This window comes from Nyctibius grandis, chromosome 18 (genome assembly GCF_013368605.1).
Source record: "Nyctibius grandis isolate bNycGra1 chromosome 18, bNycGra1.pri, whole genome shotgun sequence".
Taxonomy (NCBI): Eukaryota; Metazoa; Chordata; class Aves; order Nyctibiiformes; family Nyctibiidae; genus Nyctibius; species Nyctibius grandis.
The window spans coordinates 9,019,335-9,034,489 of record NC_090675.1 but is presented as its reverse complement, the minus strand read 5'-3'; the positions used below and the strand labels follow the sequence as shown (position 1 = coordinate 9,034,489).

Genomic DNA, 15,155 nt, shown 5'->3' with positions numbered 1-15,155 from the left:
AGCTTTACTTGAAATTACAAGGGGTAAATACACTTGGTACGCTGGGAGAAAATTATCAAATTATCCCCCCAAATATTTAAAAACAAATCGGAATATGGTTGTTCGTTTGATTTACCCAGCTTCAGTGGAGCTTGGTGAGTAACACATTCGTTACAATGTTTTAAAACATTCGTTAAAATATTTACTTAATGGTCTAAAACAAAGCCTTAGAGCCCACAAACGTGCCCAGGTCAGGCAAATACATACGGATAATTCGACTGAACGATTTAGAAGCAGTGAATCACTCGCAATTAAAACCGTGCGTATTTTCAATACCCCCTTTAGTGCATCTATTTTAGGCAGATGCTTAAGATGAAAGGGCCGCGTGGCAGCCCGTATCTTACCCACGCTTCCTCTCAGCGTTTCTTTGCAATTTAAGTTTTGTGTTTCCCTTTCAGCCTAGAAGTGTTTGGTACCAGTCTCTTGGCAAAAGAGCCCGAGGAATGGAAGGGTAAAGAAATACGACCCAGCTGCTATGCACAATGAGGTTTGTGAGTCCTTGTATGGTATAAATAAGCATATTACACAGTTATTAGAAATTTGGCGCTCTCCCTGTTTCGAAGCCCGAGTCCGGTGCTGTGTAATTCCTCCCGAGTACGTGCACAATTCGGTATTAGCATTCCATTCCTCCTGCCTCGTTACTGGCCAAATTCGGCAACTTTTTCTCAGTCCTCATCCATTCAAACCCTCCTCGGCAGTGTAAACCGGTGAGTTTCCGCTCAAGCCGGTAAATCTCTGCCAACCCACGCGGCCGAGGCTCGGTCCTGACTTCACGGGAGCCGGGGCCGGACCCCGCGGGGTTTCCCCGCTCCGCCTCGCACGGGGGCTCCGAGCCGCGGCCGCCGTCGGGGCCGCCCGGCTGCAGGGTGCCGTCGGGTGCGGGCTCGGGGCTCGCTTCTCCCCTCGTCTCCGTCGTGACTGGCAGGTTTTCTCGGGGGGAAGAGCAGCTAGGCAAAGGGAGCGGCGCTCCCGCCGCGACCGGGGAAGCGGTGGAGCATCCCCGCAGCTCTGAGCGCCCTCGGTTTTTCCCGGCCCGCAGACTGAGTGTAATTATTGGAGAAAAGCGACAGTCAACTTTTATTAATCGCCGGTGTTTCGGGCCAAGACATGAGCGAGCTCGGTGACAGTGATGAGTGGTTTGGAGCGTTGGTCCCTGAAAGCGGAGCTTATCCTCCCCCTGCCTGCTCCTTTGGCTCGGCGATGATGAGCCGTGAATAGGAGCCACCCTGCCGTCGGGGATCCGGCCGTTTATCTGCCGGGTGATGACAGTCGGGCTGGTTTCGAGCCTCGCCGTGAATTGCCGGAGCCTCCGGGAAGCGCGAGGTGCTGCCTCAACCGGGGGGCTCCGTCCGGCGGGGACGCTTCGCCCCTCGCGCCGGCCCCGTCCCCCCGGCCGGGGGACTATGAAACCGGCCGCGGCCTCCCCTAGCCCCGGCTGAGCCCCGCCGGCACCGACCCCGCCGCCTCGGTGCGGGTGGCGGCTGCGGGAGCCCCGGGCCCGCTGCGGGCAGGTGCTGCCCGGGCTTACGGCACGGCGGAGCCGAGCGCGGACAGCCTCAGCCGGGGCCGCACGGCACGGCACGGGCCGGGCCCGACACCGCAGTTCCAGCATCCCCGTCCGCACAGACGGAGAGGGCCGGGGCTGGAGGGAGGAGGGCGAGGCTTTGGCTTTACTTTAATTAAATCATTTAATTAAATGCTCCCCACCTGGGAATCGCCCCCCCCCCTCCGCCCTTTTCTGGTCAAGGAGGAAAAAAAAATGCATTTAACGTGGGAAAGCGCAGGCAGCGGCTGTGATTCCCGCTGTCCCTGTCCGCAGCTGCGGGAGGAAGGGGTGGAGGGAGACTCACCCAAACGAAGCCGAGCGACCGGCACCAGCCGCAGAGTAAATAGGAAAATTCACCTTGCTGTGGAGCCTGGCCCTCGGTAGCCGCCCCGGGCCCCGCAGCCTGCGGAGAGAGCCCGGCCCGCAGGTGGGAACCGGCGGCGGGACAGAGCGGTCCAAGCGGGGGGCGGCTGTGATGCCTGGCTACGCGCATCATCCGCGGCTCTGGGCGGACTCTCCGCTCCCGCGGCGATGGGGTTGGGGTACGGGGCAGGCCTGTGGCTCAGAGGCAGCTACGACCCGCGGAAGCCACCGCGGCCGCGCACGGCACCAAGCACAGCAGGTCAGCGGAGTGGAGCGGAGCTCCGGGACCCCCCCGGCCGCGCTGGGCCTCCCCGCTCCCACCGCGGCCCCACCGGGACGGTTCCTCACCCCCAGGCCGTTCTCAGCCCCTGCTCCATCTGTGCGGGGGCAGGACGGGCGCGGGTCCTCCCTCGCCCCGGCCCCGCAGGCGCACGTCGGGGCTCGCCGCCTGCCCGGTCTCACCTGCCGCCGGGCCCGGCTCCTGCGGGAATTGCTCGCCGATCCCTCGCTCGCATCCCCCGGCCTTTTTTTTTCCCTTTTTTTCTTTTTTTTTTTTTTTTTTTTGGTAGGAGTGGGGAGAAGGTTCATTAAGAGGTTGACCCCAGTTTACTTTTTATTCTGCTTCTGTTCCCAATTTCAGCACCACGTGACGGTGGGAGTGAGTTTGGGTTTAAATTCACTTTCAAGAAAACCCCGATAAAAATCCTACCCTGTGAAGCCCCACCGGCTCATGGCGGCGTCCCGGTGAGCCCGGGGCTGCGGGAGGCGAGCGGCACCTCGGCGCCCGCCCGGGACCGGCCGGCTCGGGTAAGAGGCTCCTGCCTTCCTCGCGGGTGCGGAGAGGGCACAGCCCGGCGGAGGGGGTCCGCGGGAGGCGCGATGTAGGGCAGAGTCAGGCGGGGCTGTCGCGATATAGGGCGGTGAGCAGCAGTGGGGCTGTCGCGATACGTATAGCTACAGGGGGTAGCACGGGAGCCTGGGCGCGTTTCAGCCGCGGGTGGATGCGAGGAGCCGCTCAGCACAGGGCGGGCAGCGCTGCGGGGGGGGTGATGGTGTGTGTGTCTTGGTAATCGCGACAGCAGAGCTGAAGTGGCCCGTTCAGTCGTGACAGCACTCAGGTACTTTCCCCCGAGGAGGTTCTCCCCCTGATTTGGGGGTTTGGCTTGGCCGTGGGAGCCCCGAGCAGGCGGTGCCCGTGGCCGGAGGGTGTGGGGGCTCCTGCCCGGGGGTGTGCGGGGCCGGGAGCGCCTCTCCCCTCCGCCGCGCTCACCTCGGGGCAGCCCCGGCGGGGCTGGCCCCGGCAGCCCGGCCTTGCCGCCGCTTTGTCTGCGGCCGCCCAGCTCCTGCCCGCCGTGGGGCAAGGCTCGGGGCTCTCTGTCGCGACCGAGGGAGGACGGGGAGCGCTGTCCCCCTCCCCGGGCTCTCGGGGAGACCCTCACCCGAAGACCGGCCCCAGGCCAGCTGGACACAGGCAGTTTGGCTGCCTGTGCAGCAGGGCCGGGGAAGCTGCGGAGGCTGCGGACCCCTTCCGAAGCGTGACCCCCTTCCCGGTCCCAGCCCTTCCCCATCGCCTCTCCCGGGCAGCCCCGGATCCTGCCGCGGGGTCCCGCCGTCCCGCACCGCCCGGGCTGCAGAGCCAAGAGCCCTCCAGCGCGGCCTGTGCCCGCCGCGGCCTGCCTGCCCCCGCCACAGCCCCGGCCTGGCCTGGCTCCCCGGCGGGCAGTGGGGAGCGCCGGGACCACTGAGGCTGGGAGGGGGCGGTGGGGCTGGGGGTGTCCCCCCTCCCTGGGCTCCCCGCCGAGCAGCGAGCGGCTCTGCTCGCCTCCAGGCCCGGCGCAGCGCCGAGGCAGGCCGGGCAGGCCGGGGAAGGCCGCGGCCGAGCCCGGTGCGCAGGGGCCAGGCGGCCGGTGCCCCCGGCCGGTGCCCCCGGTGCGGGCCGTCGGGCGGGCGCGGGGCCGGGGCGAGCGGGCCGGGCCGGGCGGAGCGGGCCAGAGCCGGTCTGTGGGGACGTGATTGACAGCGGCAACGTCAGCAACAGGAGGGGAAGGGAAAAGGGAGGGGGGAGACAAAGAGGGAGGGAGTCGAAAGGCCCCAAACTGGATCTTTATGGAACATTTTCCGCCAAGATCAAGGGAAAGTGAATCCGCGCAGCGGGGGATGCCCCGCACGCCGCTGCCATCGGGGGCCGCGGAGCCGCGCCCGGCCTGAGCGCCCCGCGCAGCCGCCGCGCTGCCCCGCGGATGCCCTTCATGCCGCAGCCGCCCCCAGGCGAAGCCCGGAGCCCCCTGCTGCGCCTCCTGCCCCCCGGCCGGCCGTGTGAGTTCCCGGGGTGCGGAGGGAAGGAAGGGAGGGAGCGGGGGGGTCCGCGGATACAGGGCTGCCTGCAGCCTGCGAGACCCCGGCCTGTGCCGGGGCGGCCGCCGCCAGCCTACCCCGGTACTCCCCCGGCCTGCGACCCTGCTCCGTCGCCGGGAGCAACCGGGGTCCCCGCCCGCGGGCAGGAGCCGGGCCCTCGGGGGTCACCGCCGCCGCTTCCCACCTGTGGTCCCCCGGGTCAGCCGGCCCCGCGGTGCGGCTTGGCCACCGGGAACATCCGCGCTTCGGCCGGGCTGGAGCCGCCCCGTCCCGTCCCCTGGAGCGGGGCGGGGGGGCCGGCGGTGCGCTCGGGGCACCGGGCGTCGCTGCGGCCGGGGGCTGCCGGGCGCTCCCGGCCCCGGGAGGGCAGCTGTGCCTGTGCCTGCTCGCACAGAGCCGGGCTGGCTGTCGGTCTCCGTGGCTGGAGCTCTCCCTGAAGCTCTGCTGTGGCTGGAGCTGGGGGTCTCAGCCCCTCTGTCTGCCGCCCAGGACGGCGGCTCAGCCTTGGCGGTGCGGGGCAGGGAGGGCGCCGGGCAGGGAAGCGGGGCTGTGGGCCGGGGGAGAGGAGCGCTCCGTCGGGGGCCGCGGGTCCGGGTGCCGTCAGCGTTTCCCCGTGGGGAGCAGCGGTTTCGGTCCCCGGGGCCGGGACCCCGCAGCCTCCTCGGGGCCGCTGCCCATCCGCGCGGGGCTGCCCGTCCGTCTGTCCGTCCATCCGTCGAGCGGGGAGGGCGGCCGCGTCCCTCAGCGCTGTAAAAGTCGGGGTTGATGCGCGGCAGCCCCGGCGGAGCTGTCAGGCCTTATCTTTATTGGCTTTTCCCAGTCTCCGTCCAAGTTTAAGAGGGGCCCTTTTATCTCGGAGCCCAGCACTCCGTCTGTTTACACCGCCCGGCTCCACCGCAAGCGCTTCACCACGGCCCCGAGCGCCGTCGCGGAGCCCCCGGAGCCTCAACGGGACGGGGCAGAGCGACCGGCCGGGCCGGGCTGCCTTCCCCGACGGGTACCGGCCCCGCATGCTGGCAAAAAGCGGGGTAGAGAGCAGAAAGGGTTGGGGCTGGGGGGCTGCGGCCACATCTGAGATGAGCTGCTCAGGCCTCAGGCGGGAGCGCAGCCACGCGTGGGCGGCTCCCCCGCGGGGGCAGGCGGACCCGGCCCGGCAATCCCGGGCACAGCGGCTTTCCCCCGGGGTCGGGGGTGTCACGTCCCAGTCTCGCCGAGTGCCGCCGCCTGAGGAAGGACCCCCGGCCGGGCCGGGCGGGTCTGACCCCGCAGGTGGCTGTGCCCGGGGCTGGGGCGGGGAGGGGGGGCAGGGGCTGGACGTGGCCCCCGGTGCTGCGAGCTAACGGTGCGCCTCTCTCCACCCAAGGAAATGCTCCAGGAGAAAAGCCTGTCTGAAACCGAGGAAGGGTTTCCAACAGCCCCCGCGCCCGGCCATGCGGACTCCTCCGCCGGCTCCCCCGTCCTCGGCGTAGCCGGGGGGAGCAGCACCCCGCTCAGCAGCCCGCAGCTCCCCGACCCCGAGCAGGTACGCACCGCCGGCCCAGCGCCCTGCCTGACGGCTTCGCCCCTCGCTCTCCTCGCCAGCCGGGGCTGAGCGCGGGTGGCGGTGCCGGAGCCAGGCCTCCCGCGGCCGCGCATCTCCCTCGGCCACGACCCTGGGGGGAATTGCGAGGAAATACCATTTTTCTTTTATTTTTTAATTTTTTTTTTCCCGTGTAAAGCAGGCCGCCCCGCGCCCGCCGTCGGGTGCGACAGATCGGTAAGGGCGAGCCCGAGCGTCCTCAGAGCCGCGGCCATCGGGGCCCGTCGGGTCGCGGAGCCGCGGCCGTTCCGAGCAGGATCCGGCCCGGCGGTGGGTTTCGTTGTGTTTTTGTTTTGGTTTTTTTTTTCCCCGCTAAATAAAACGCCGGGTCCGCCCACGGCCTCTCGGCACATCGCGGCTTCCGCGTTGCCCCCGGCATTCCGCGGAAAGGAACGGGTCCGCGCAGAAACCGCGGTCCTGGGCGCGCACATTGCTCAGCGGATCCGAGTGTCCCCGCGGGCTTCCCCATAGATGATCGTGGCCCTGGGTTTCGGGAGCCCATGGGCAACAGCGGGGTCCGTCCGTGCCATCGGGGCACGGAAACTCCTATGGGGAAGAAAAAAAAAAAAGAAAAAAAAATCCCTTTGGCCGCGGTGTCCTGCCTGGATGTGAAAGGCTGCAATTAAAACCGGCCTCAGTTTGTTTCTCTTATTTTTGGCAACGGGCAGTGGAATTTTTGGGGCTCCATCCTCGTCCCGCACAGGCAGGACCCAGGGCTGGTGCGGCTTCACCCGGCGCCTCGGCTGCGGCGCTGGTCCTGGGTGCGCAGCCCCCGAGCCCCACTGCCCTTCCCATGGCCCTTCCCAGCCCCTCTCCTCGGTTTTCTCAGTCCTTTCTTGCTATTCTCATTACCTTTATTTTTTTCAGACAATAGAAAATATCAAAGTCTATCTCCATGAGAAAGAGCTATGGAAGAAATTTCATGAAGCTGGCACCGAAATGATAATAACCAAAGCAGGCAGGTCAGTGAAAATTCCCCGCAAACACGTATTGCTTCTGATCCGTATGAAATGTCCCCGTTTGCCGAGACCGGGTTTTGCAGAGCTACTGCAATCAGTGGCATTAAAAAAATTATTATTGTGATTGCAGATTTCAGTAAGATTTTTTTTTTTTGGTATAAGCTGTGCATGTGTTTGAGTGCGGCAACGAGATTGTGGATGCAAGAAAGAGTTGTGGACTAATTTGCTACATTTAGTCCCAATTCTCTTTGGTAATTCTTCATTTTAATGTTTGGGTTTTTTTAAGATGTTAGCATGATGTGGTTCTATTTTTTTTTTTTCCCCAAAGCAAACCCCGTTCCCTTTTTCTGCACAATTCACTAAGACCTGTGCTGTAATACTTTGCACCAAAGTTTTAGCAATATGAAGGCTTAGGCTACGCTTTTAATCTCAAAACTGAAAGAGAGACAGGTACTGCTTTTATCCTGTTAGATGAGGAAAAAAATTCTGCCTTCTGTTGGAAAAAAACAATGATTTTTACCAAATCAGAGCCCCCTCAGCATGCACACCCGGGCCTGGGTGGGAGGGATCCCTGCAGCTCACAGAGGCTTCGCTTCCCCACCATCCCTGCGCCTGCTCAGGGCTCCCTTCCCACCCCAGCTGCTCAGGTGGGAGATGGCAGGATTAATCTCAGAAAGTTAAACATCAGAGTTAAACCTCAGACCATCACCAGCCCGGGAGCCAGGCGGTTCCCAGCAGAACTAGCCAGCTCCCGCTGTGGGCACCGAAATACCTGTCCTTGCCTTCTGCGGCAGCGGGCTCGCGTCGCCGCTGCTAGGAAAGAAAAATTGCCAGACTCAGGTATTAAAATCCATTTAATTCTAACAGAGATGTGTGGTTCTGCCGTGCCCTGTGATTGCTGGTTTTGCACTGTGGTAGAGAGCTGTGGAGGAGGACACTCAAATAACGGGGAGAAAGCAAAAAAAAACCCCACAATCAATATTTGTACAGTGTTTTTTCCCTATGGTCCTTCATGCAGGGCAGCTGGGGGGCTCGGGGCAGGTCTTTTCTCCCCTGTTTGCTGCTCACACTGCGAGACCCAGACCTCAACCCCTGGCTTTGGATTTGGGGAGTGCTGAGCGGTTTCCCTTTCCTTTCCCCCATCCCCGGCAGTGCTGCTCTGTGCAGCAGCTGGGCAGTGCAGGGAAGCTTTACTCTAATAACTGAGATATTCTCATTAGTCCCCCTGGAGAGGGGGTGTATGTCCTAGGGATCTTCAATTTGTTTGCTATTTGGTCTATTTATGAAGTGATTGTGCAGGTAACTCTGTGCTTATCACACCACATTTTGGTGTATAAAATCTTAGGGCTTGTTCTGTCTCGTCTACTGATGTGAAGAGCCGGATTCATTTTGATGGGTCTGCTACCTAAGTCAGCTAAGACTAGGGGATCAAGACCTCAAATATTTCACCCTTAATTTATAGTATCTGAGTGTGTCTGTGTGAGGCGTGTAATATCTTTACCAAATTCTAGACCCTAAGCATCCCAAATGTGCATGTTATCTCTTTGTAAGTCTTAACGTGGATTGTTTAAACAAATCCATGTGTACAGGGGCTCAGTCCCGCATTCTTTGTCCGGTGGAGCTGGCACCTTTCAGGAGCATGTGGGTAGGATTGAGGGAATGGGGAGATTGACCCCAAGATGTACAAATCTTTGGTTTTTTTTAAGTTATCAAGCCAAATTCTCCATTTGTGAAAATCAGCGCAGCACCAGCAAGCTAACAGCCTTTTTATTTTTTTATAAATAGTTTTTAATTATTTAAAAAAAAAAAGGCTGAAATGCTGATGAGACAGAACAGTCACTCCATTTCTTTTTCTCTGTGCCCAGCTGCAAATGGCGTCAAAATAAAGGGCAGCATTTTTGTCAGTGTTAGCAGGGAGTCCAAAGACTCCGCAGCCCCGGAGCCCGTTCCGCGGACGCGCAGCCCCGGCCAGGGGCGATGCTGCTGGGCTGGGGCTGAGCGGAGCCGGTGCCGGGACCCGGCTCTGTCCCGGGCCGGGCTCCAGCAGCACCGAAAGCAAAAATGCACAAAATAATTAGCATGAGGACGGCAGAAAACCCGAGCAACTTAAATCCCGTGCTGGCTTAAGTCTCTTCGTTCATAACCGAGGGCCAGGCTGAGCCCTCCGTGTCCGCGCAGGGCAGCCCGAGAGCAGGACCGTGCCCTTCGTCGTAATTCAAATAACGAAACGAAAACTGTTACTTCATGCAGATATTTTTTTACCCAAGCTATTTAAATAAAGAGTAGCAATAATAAACCTCCTCTTGAACCAATTTAAAAAAAAAAAAAAGATGGTTAATGGAGATTTGTATGCACTTGCATTTAGCATTGGGGGGGCGGGAGAAGAGGGAAAAGGGCTAATTGCAGGCACTAATTAGGACTCTAATCCCCCTCCCAGCAGGCACAGAGATGCCTCTGAATGCAGTTAGTTGAAATCACTTAAATGTCGGTCTGTCTGACCTCAAGGGGCACAAACGAAAAGAAACTGAAGCCTAGTTTTGAAATTTCAAACAACAAAAAAAAGTGACTTTAATGACAAGTTCACTCAATGGAGAGGAAATGTAAAGCTCAGCGGAAGCGTTAATTCCATGGCAATGGTGTAAAATAGCCTTTTTGTATAAACAAGGCAAATATTGATAACTTAGTAGGGGGGAGAGGGGGAGTCATTTGTTTCATTCTTTGTAGAGCTCCACAGAATGAGCCAACTATAAATTATCGAGAATTTAGGGCTGAGAATTACTTTGGGGGATTATTACTCCCTCTTAGGACTGATCTGTAGGAGACATTAGGAGAACACAGCAAGCTCAGCATTGAAATAGAAATCACGTTGTTGCCAAGAAAGCTTGATTTATAAAGTGGAAACATCTTTAAAATGCACTCGCTATCTTTTTAATGTCCGACTGCTTCATTGTGGGAGGGGGAAAAAAAAGATATTATTTTATATTAAAAGGATCATCACAAGATAAAAAGTTTATGTTAGCAAAGTTCCCTGAACTTTGCATAAAACCGCTTGCCTCCTTCAGACATAAAATCCTGCCCGTCGCAGCGCCCGGAGGAGGGGACGTGGGGCTCCATAAATAAGAACCTTTTCTTGTTCTTCCCATTTGAGGTTTGTTCTAATTACGAATTGCTGCTCCAGAGGATTTTCTGTTGCTGGGTTTTAAGGGCTGGGTTACACGTAGTGCAAGAATTGCCCGGTCTGTGCCGTTGCCTGGAGCTGTGGGTACCCAGGGGCTGCCCCGCAGCGCGGGGGAACGGGAGGGAAACCGGCCACGCGTGATTTCTGTGAGCGCTGGCCATCGCGGGTGGCAGTTTGCGGGGCAGCTCCTTGGCAAAGGCAGCGTGGCTCGGGCGCTGCTGCCCCTCACCGCAGCGTCCCGGCGCCTGCAGCCGCTCCCCATCTCACCGCGGGTGAATGAGCCCAGCACCCCCATCGGGCTGTGCGTGCCTGTGTTTATAAATAAGGTTATAATTCTTTCAAAACCCCGCCAATTTATTGAAAAAAAAAAAAAACAAACCCAACATTTTCCAGGCGGTGAGATCCTGTTAAATCAAATTAATCCAATCAATTTAGATAGTAAGAAAGGGGACAGGTTATATTGGAGGGTGGAGATGCTGATGTACGTCTGAATTCCTTCTTTCCAACAGCCCCGCTGTGCGGTGCGCGGCCCCGGCTGTGCCTGCCGGGCTTTGCCCACCCGCAGCCCGTCCTGGCTAGGCTGGAGCTCTGTGCCTGCCGGGCTTTGCCCAGCCGCAGCCCGTCCTAGCCAGGCTGCAGTTCAGGCATTCCGGGGTGATGCAGCTGTATGAGGGGTGGGTAAAGCAGAAAGCAAACGAGCAGCTTCATTATAACTCTTGCTTTCCAATTTCAGCTTCTCGCTCTTATTTAACTGAACAATTGTAATTTTTTTTTAACCTTGTGGCAAACCCCACTTTGCCTCTCATAATTCTTTGTGAAATCTCATCTTCCAGACCCTGTTTCTGCAGGAAGTGAATCTTTGCTCACATGGTTTTCCTGGCTCAGGATTTCGTTCTTTCTGTTAGCCTTTATTCAGCTCTAGCTGTTCGCTAGTTCTTCCAGGGTGCCAGTCTTTGCAGTACTGCAGTTTATATCCAGATATTGCTAGGAACAAACTATTTGATGAAGCTTATGGCTAATCAGTAAAAAAAAACAGTTCATGGGATGTCTGGTCACTTTTTCACGAGCAGTTACTGAAGAGAAAATGTGTCGGTCCTCTATGGTAGCACAACCATCCTGGAGATGTGAACAGGAGGCTTGAGATACTGAAATGGAGTTTTGGCCAGGATGCAGGGTGTGCACAGGTACAAAGACAGCTTCAGTCTTTATGGTAGCAGGTTTTAAGAAGCATATGTAGGAAAATACTGCACAGAAAGAAAAAAATCAATAAAGCAGCTTGCATGTGTGGAAAAGACGCAAACCCCCTTTAGATGTTCAAGTTTCATTTTAGAAGTGGCTTATTTCAGTTTTAAAAAATCTGTTCCTAATCAACTTTAGTAAACCAAAATAAAACTAGTTTTTAGGACATCAAGGTCTGAAGAAGTATAAATGCTTTGGCTAAGCTGGTGCAGCTTTCCTCTGTGAATAATCCTTTAAAAGTTAGATTTTCCATGGCTCTGTAGGGCATATGGATGCCCAGTTCTCATTACAATTAAAGGGAAATATTTGTCCAGAATCTTTTGAGGCAGTTACAAGAATCTCTGCTAACAGTTTTTGATCCAAAAGCAAACCTTAATATCCAAGATCAGTGATGGAATGTGAGCTATTAATTTAAAACTTGGAAATAAAGTAGCTATTTAAGGAATGTTTGATCTGCGTAGTCCTAAATTCGGGGTCCTGGAATTACCCTGTTAGGGCAAACTCCCGCGTTTAGAGAAAGGAGCAGGGGCAAACTCCAATGGCTCTTGGCCGTGCTGCTAAAGATGTCGACAGCTTTGGCAAGGAAGACGGAGCTCGTGCACGGCGTGTAGGGCAGGGATGGGATTTTAGTTTTTAATACGCTTCTCTCTTCAAGCATCAATCCTTGCTTTTATTTTGTTAAAGATGTGGGATGCTCGTGCTTAAGGGTGTTCCCAAAGCTTTCCCCGCTCATCCTTAGACTGGAGCTGCAGCTACTCTGGCCAGGGTTGCAGGGGAGGGTTTGGTCAAGCCCAAACCAGCCGGGGAAGGTCCCCACCATCGCTGGGGCTCTGTCTTTGCGTCGAAGGCTCACAGGCACAGGGGCTGCGGATCATCTCCTGCTCTGCACCGATGAGCCTGCACATGGCCTGGCATCAACACCAAGGCTGCCCATGGCTCCTTCAAGAGCCCTGTGGAGCCTGCGCAGCTGGAGGGGCTGCACCATGGAGGCAGTAAACCTGCCCTGAAATGCTGCAGCGCCAGGTCGTTGGCCACTCTCTTGCACAGCTTCTCACTGAGGTACCTTTGTGCTGTGCTGCCGGAGGTTGCTGGCACTGACCTCTCCTGTCCTCCAGCATGTTGGGACCTCTTCTGCTCAACTTCAGTTACAGCAAAACGAAAGCACTGGAGAAGCATCCCATGACAAGAAGCCTGCCCGTGCTTCGAGTTACCGTGGGGCAAAGAGAGGAAATGTTTCTAGACCATGAAAGCAGCCATCCAGCTAACTGAGTTCTCAAATATGTGAGAAACAATGTTTTATTTAAAAATTAGATGCGCTAGCCAGAAGAAAAAAAGACAACCTCGCCATTCCAAAATATAAAAATCCCTTAACTGTCTGACCTTCTCATCACTAGGTCATGGTCCTGCCACCAGATAAATCTCGCCTATCTGTCCATAGACTGAGAGTTCAATGTTGCTTGTGTTAGTGACAGTGAATTTGGGGCTGAAAAATGAACTACTGATGAGAACTCCTGTTGAACCTGTATTGTTTGTTATTCTGAGGCAAGGATCTGGCATGGGCTAATCCAGCACTTCAAAGTTAACTGCTCTTACTTTGTATACAGAGCGTCATAGCGGAGTGGCGCGGGTGATAAGAGAAATAAGGGACTGAGGGTTAGGATACACTGGGAAAATGGGACCCTGTTGAAAAACTCTTTGATCTCTTTAAAGTATTTTCTGAAAGCAAGAATCTATCAAAAAGGAAATGCCATTTAAAAGGCTAAAAGAAACAGCTGACATCCCCAAATTTGTTTTAATCTGCCCCGGAGAATATTATTTTTAAAGATGCGTTAAGTCAGTGGGAGAAATACTTGTCAGAAGAAGGGAAATTAGAAAAAAGAAGAAAGGTCATCAGAATGGAAACATGGCTCTTGAAGCCTCTGCACACCATTCCTTTCCCCTCCTAACAATGAAGATGAGGAGAAGCATCCTTAAGCAGCCGTGGCCAATTCTCAAGAAGAATTTGGGGCCACATTAGTCATTTTCAGGGATGTAGGCATGTCATCTGCATCGGTGCTTTGAAACCATCACTGCAGGCATCTTGGCATGCCCAGCAGCTTCTGAGGAGGTGGTCTTTCAGCCATGATGGGGCTTGTTAGCCAAGATGCTGAGCGATTTCTTGTTTTTCTGATTCTTTCACAACCCGATATGCCATAAGCATCACCTTTCCGGGCAGCACCGTACAGGAGCTTCTGAAATTCCAGTCGTCGCTTTACTTGACCACCCCAAAATCAAGGGTTGTAACATCACTCTCTGTCTTTGGAAATCTTTGTCTTATCGAAACGCCTTTTGAAAACAGGACTTCAGCTGCTGAGCTGCTGAAGGGCTGGGGGACATTTTTGCCCCCTGAAAGGATAGAAGGAAGCTCTCGATAGTATCTGAAGCGCCATCCACACCACAGGGACACGCAGTGAGTACCAGTCTGCACGTTCCCATGGGCTTCAGAGAGCACTGACAGCCTTTAGTGAGGACATGACTTGGGTTGCTCCAACAGGACTCAGGTGTCTTGTTTCCATGCAGTTTTCTCTATGGGAATACCAGCTGAGTTCCCCGTGGCTTCCTTGCAGAGAAACCCCTTCCCAGCTAATGCATCGGTAGGAGCATCGGAAATGACGTTTACATCTCAGTAAGGAAGGTCAGACCAAATCCTTGTGAGCAGGAGGTGGTGAGGACCGAGGGGTTTGCAGAGGCCACCTTGTCACCCAGCAGTACCATGGCATGAGCCAGTGTCCCTGGGACATGCAGGTCCTGCCGGTGCTCAGATGAGTGCTTTGAGCTCTTTGCTCAGCTCTGATGCTCTTGGCTTTTCTGGCTGCACTGGGTTGCTGTCCCTTACCCAAAACTTTATTGCACTGGGGAGCCTTGCCGGCACCCGTCTCTCCAGGACCAACCAGGACTGCTCGTAGGGGGTTTAAAACACAAGTAAGATGCCCACAAAGTGGCCAAGCCTGGGGAGCCCAAAAGGCTGGGAACTGCTGCCCCAAATGAAAGCAAAGCTTGCCTCTTATCGCTCGCTTCCAAATCCAACCAACCAATTACACATTAATTAAACTTTGTTTGAACATAAGAGAAGCTTTGGCTCCATGTCAGTAACTGCTCCATGGTTAAGGGGATTGGATAGTAATAGAATAAATAAATAAACAAGAGATGCTTATTCTAACAGTTCATTTTAAAACAATTTGTGAATATCATGTAGAGATAAAATGTGCCTAGCATAAACTTAGCTAAGCAGTGACTGCTTCATTATCAGAACAAATAATTCACTCGCACATCATCTTTGAAGCTTGGGAGGGCTGTAGAATTGTGCTGCTTGTTTATTTTCCTGGATTTTACTGTTTTTGCTGCATTTCATTTGCACAGAGCTGCAGGGAAGGGTTTAGCCGGGGCTGTGCCAGTGCGGTGCCAAGCCCCAGCGACGCTGGCCCCGCTTCTGCTGTCTGTGGTCCCCAGAGCCAGGCTCAGCCCCTCTGCCCTCCCCAGGGCATCACCCTGCGCCTCAGCGTCCAGGTGCCAGACTGTGGTATTTTAATGCCGTATCAGATGTGCCGCTCGCACAGGAGTGAGGCACCAGAGCCTTTCTCCCATGATTGCTTTATTTGAGGGCAGCTTTCTCGTGTAAATGTAAAAACTCATATAACTTTTCCCCTCTGTCGGGTAGTGAGAGCTGCTGTCATCACACAGCAGCCCCGTGCCCCTGCCAGTGCAGGGAGGGAGGAAGAAACGTGCCTGTTGGAGCCCCGAAACGCAGCAGAGAGCTCTGAAGGGCATAGGACACCATCAGGATGGTGCTGAGGAATCTGGATGGTCCCTTCTTCGCTGGGTTGAACTGGAGGGAACGGTGGGTTTTGAACATGTCCA

The 15,155-nt window shown here is 56.1% G+C and overlaps 1 protein-coding gene across 1 annotated transcript in view; it reads left to right on the top strand.

Moving 5' to 3' along the window:
- The first annotated feature begins 514 nt into the window (after nt 1-514).
- Nucleotides 515-15,155, top strand: part of TBX4 (T-box transcription factor 4) — a 38,653-nt gene continuing 24,012 nt past the window's right edge. The window contains exons 1-3 of the mRNA XM_068415874.1: nt 515-526; nt 5,667-5,825; nt 6,750-6,844. Coding sequence (XP_068271975.1) covers nt 515-526; nt 5,667-5,825; nt 6,750-6,844 — 266 coding nt within the window. The remainder of the gene's footprint in view (nt 527-5,666; nt 5,826-6,749; nt 6,845-15,155) is intronic.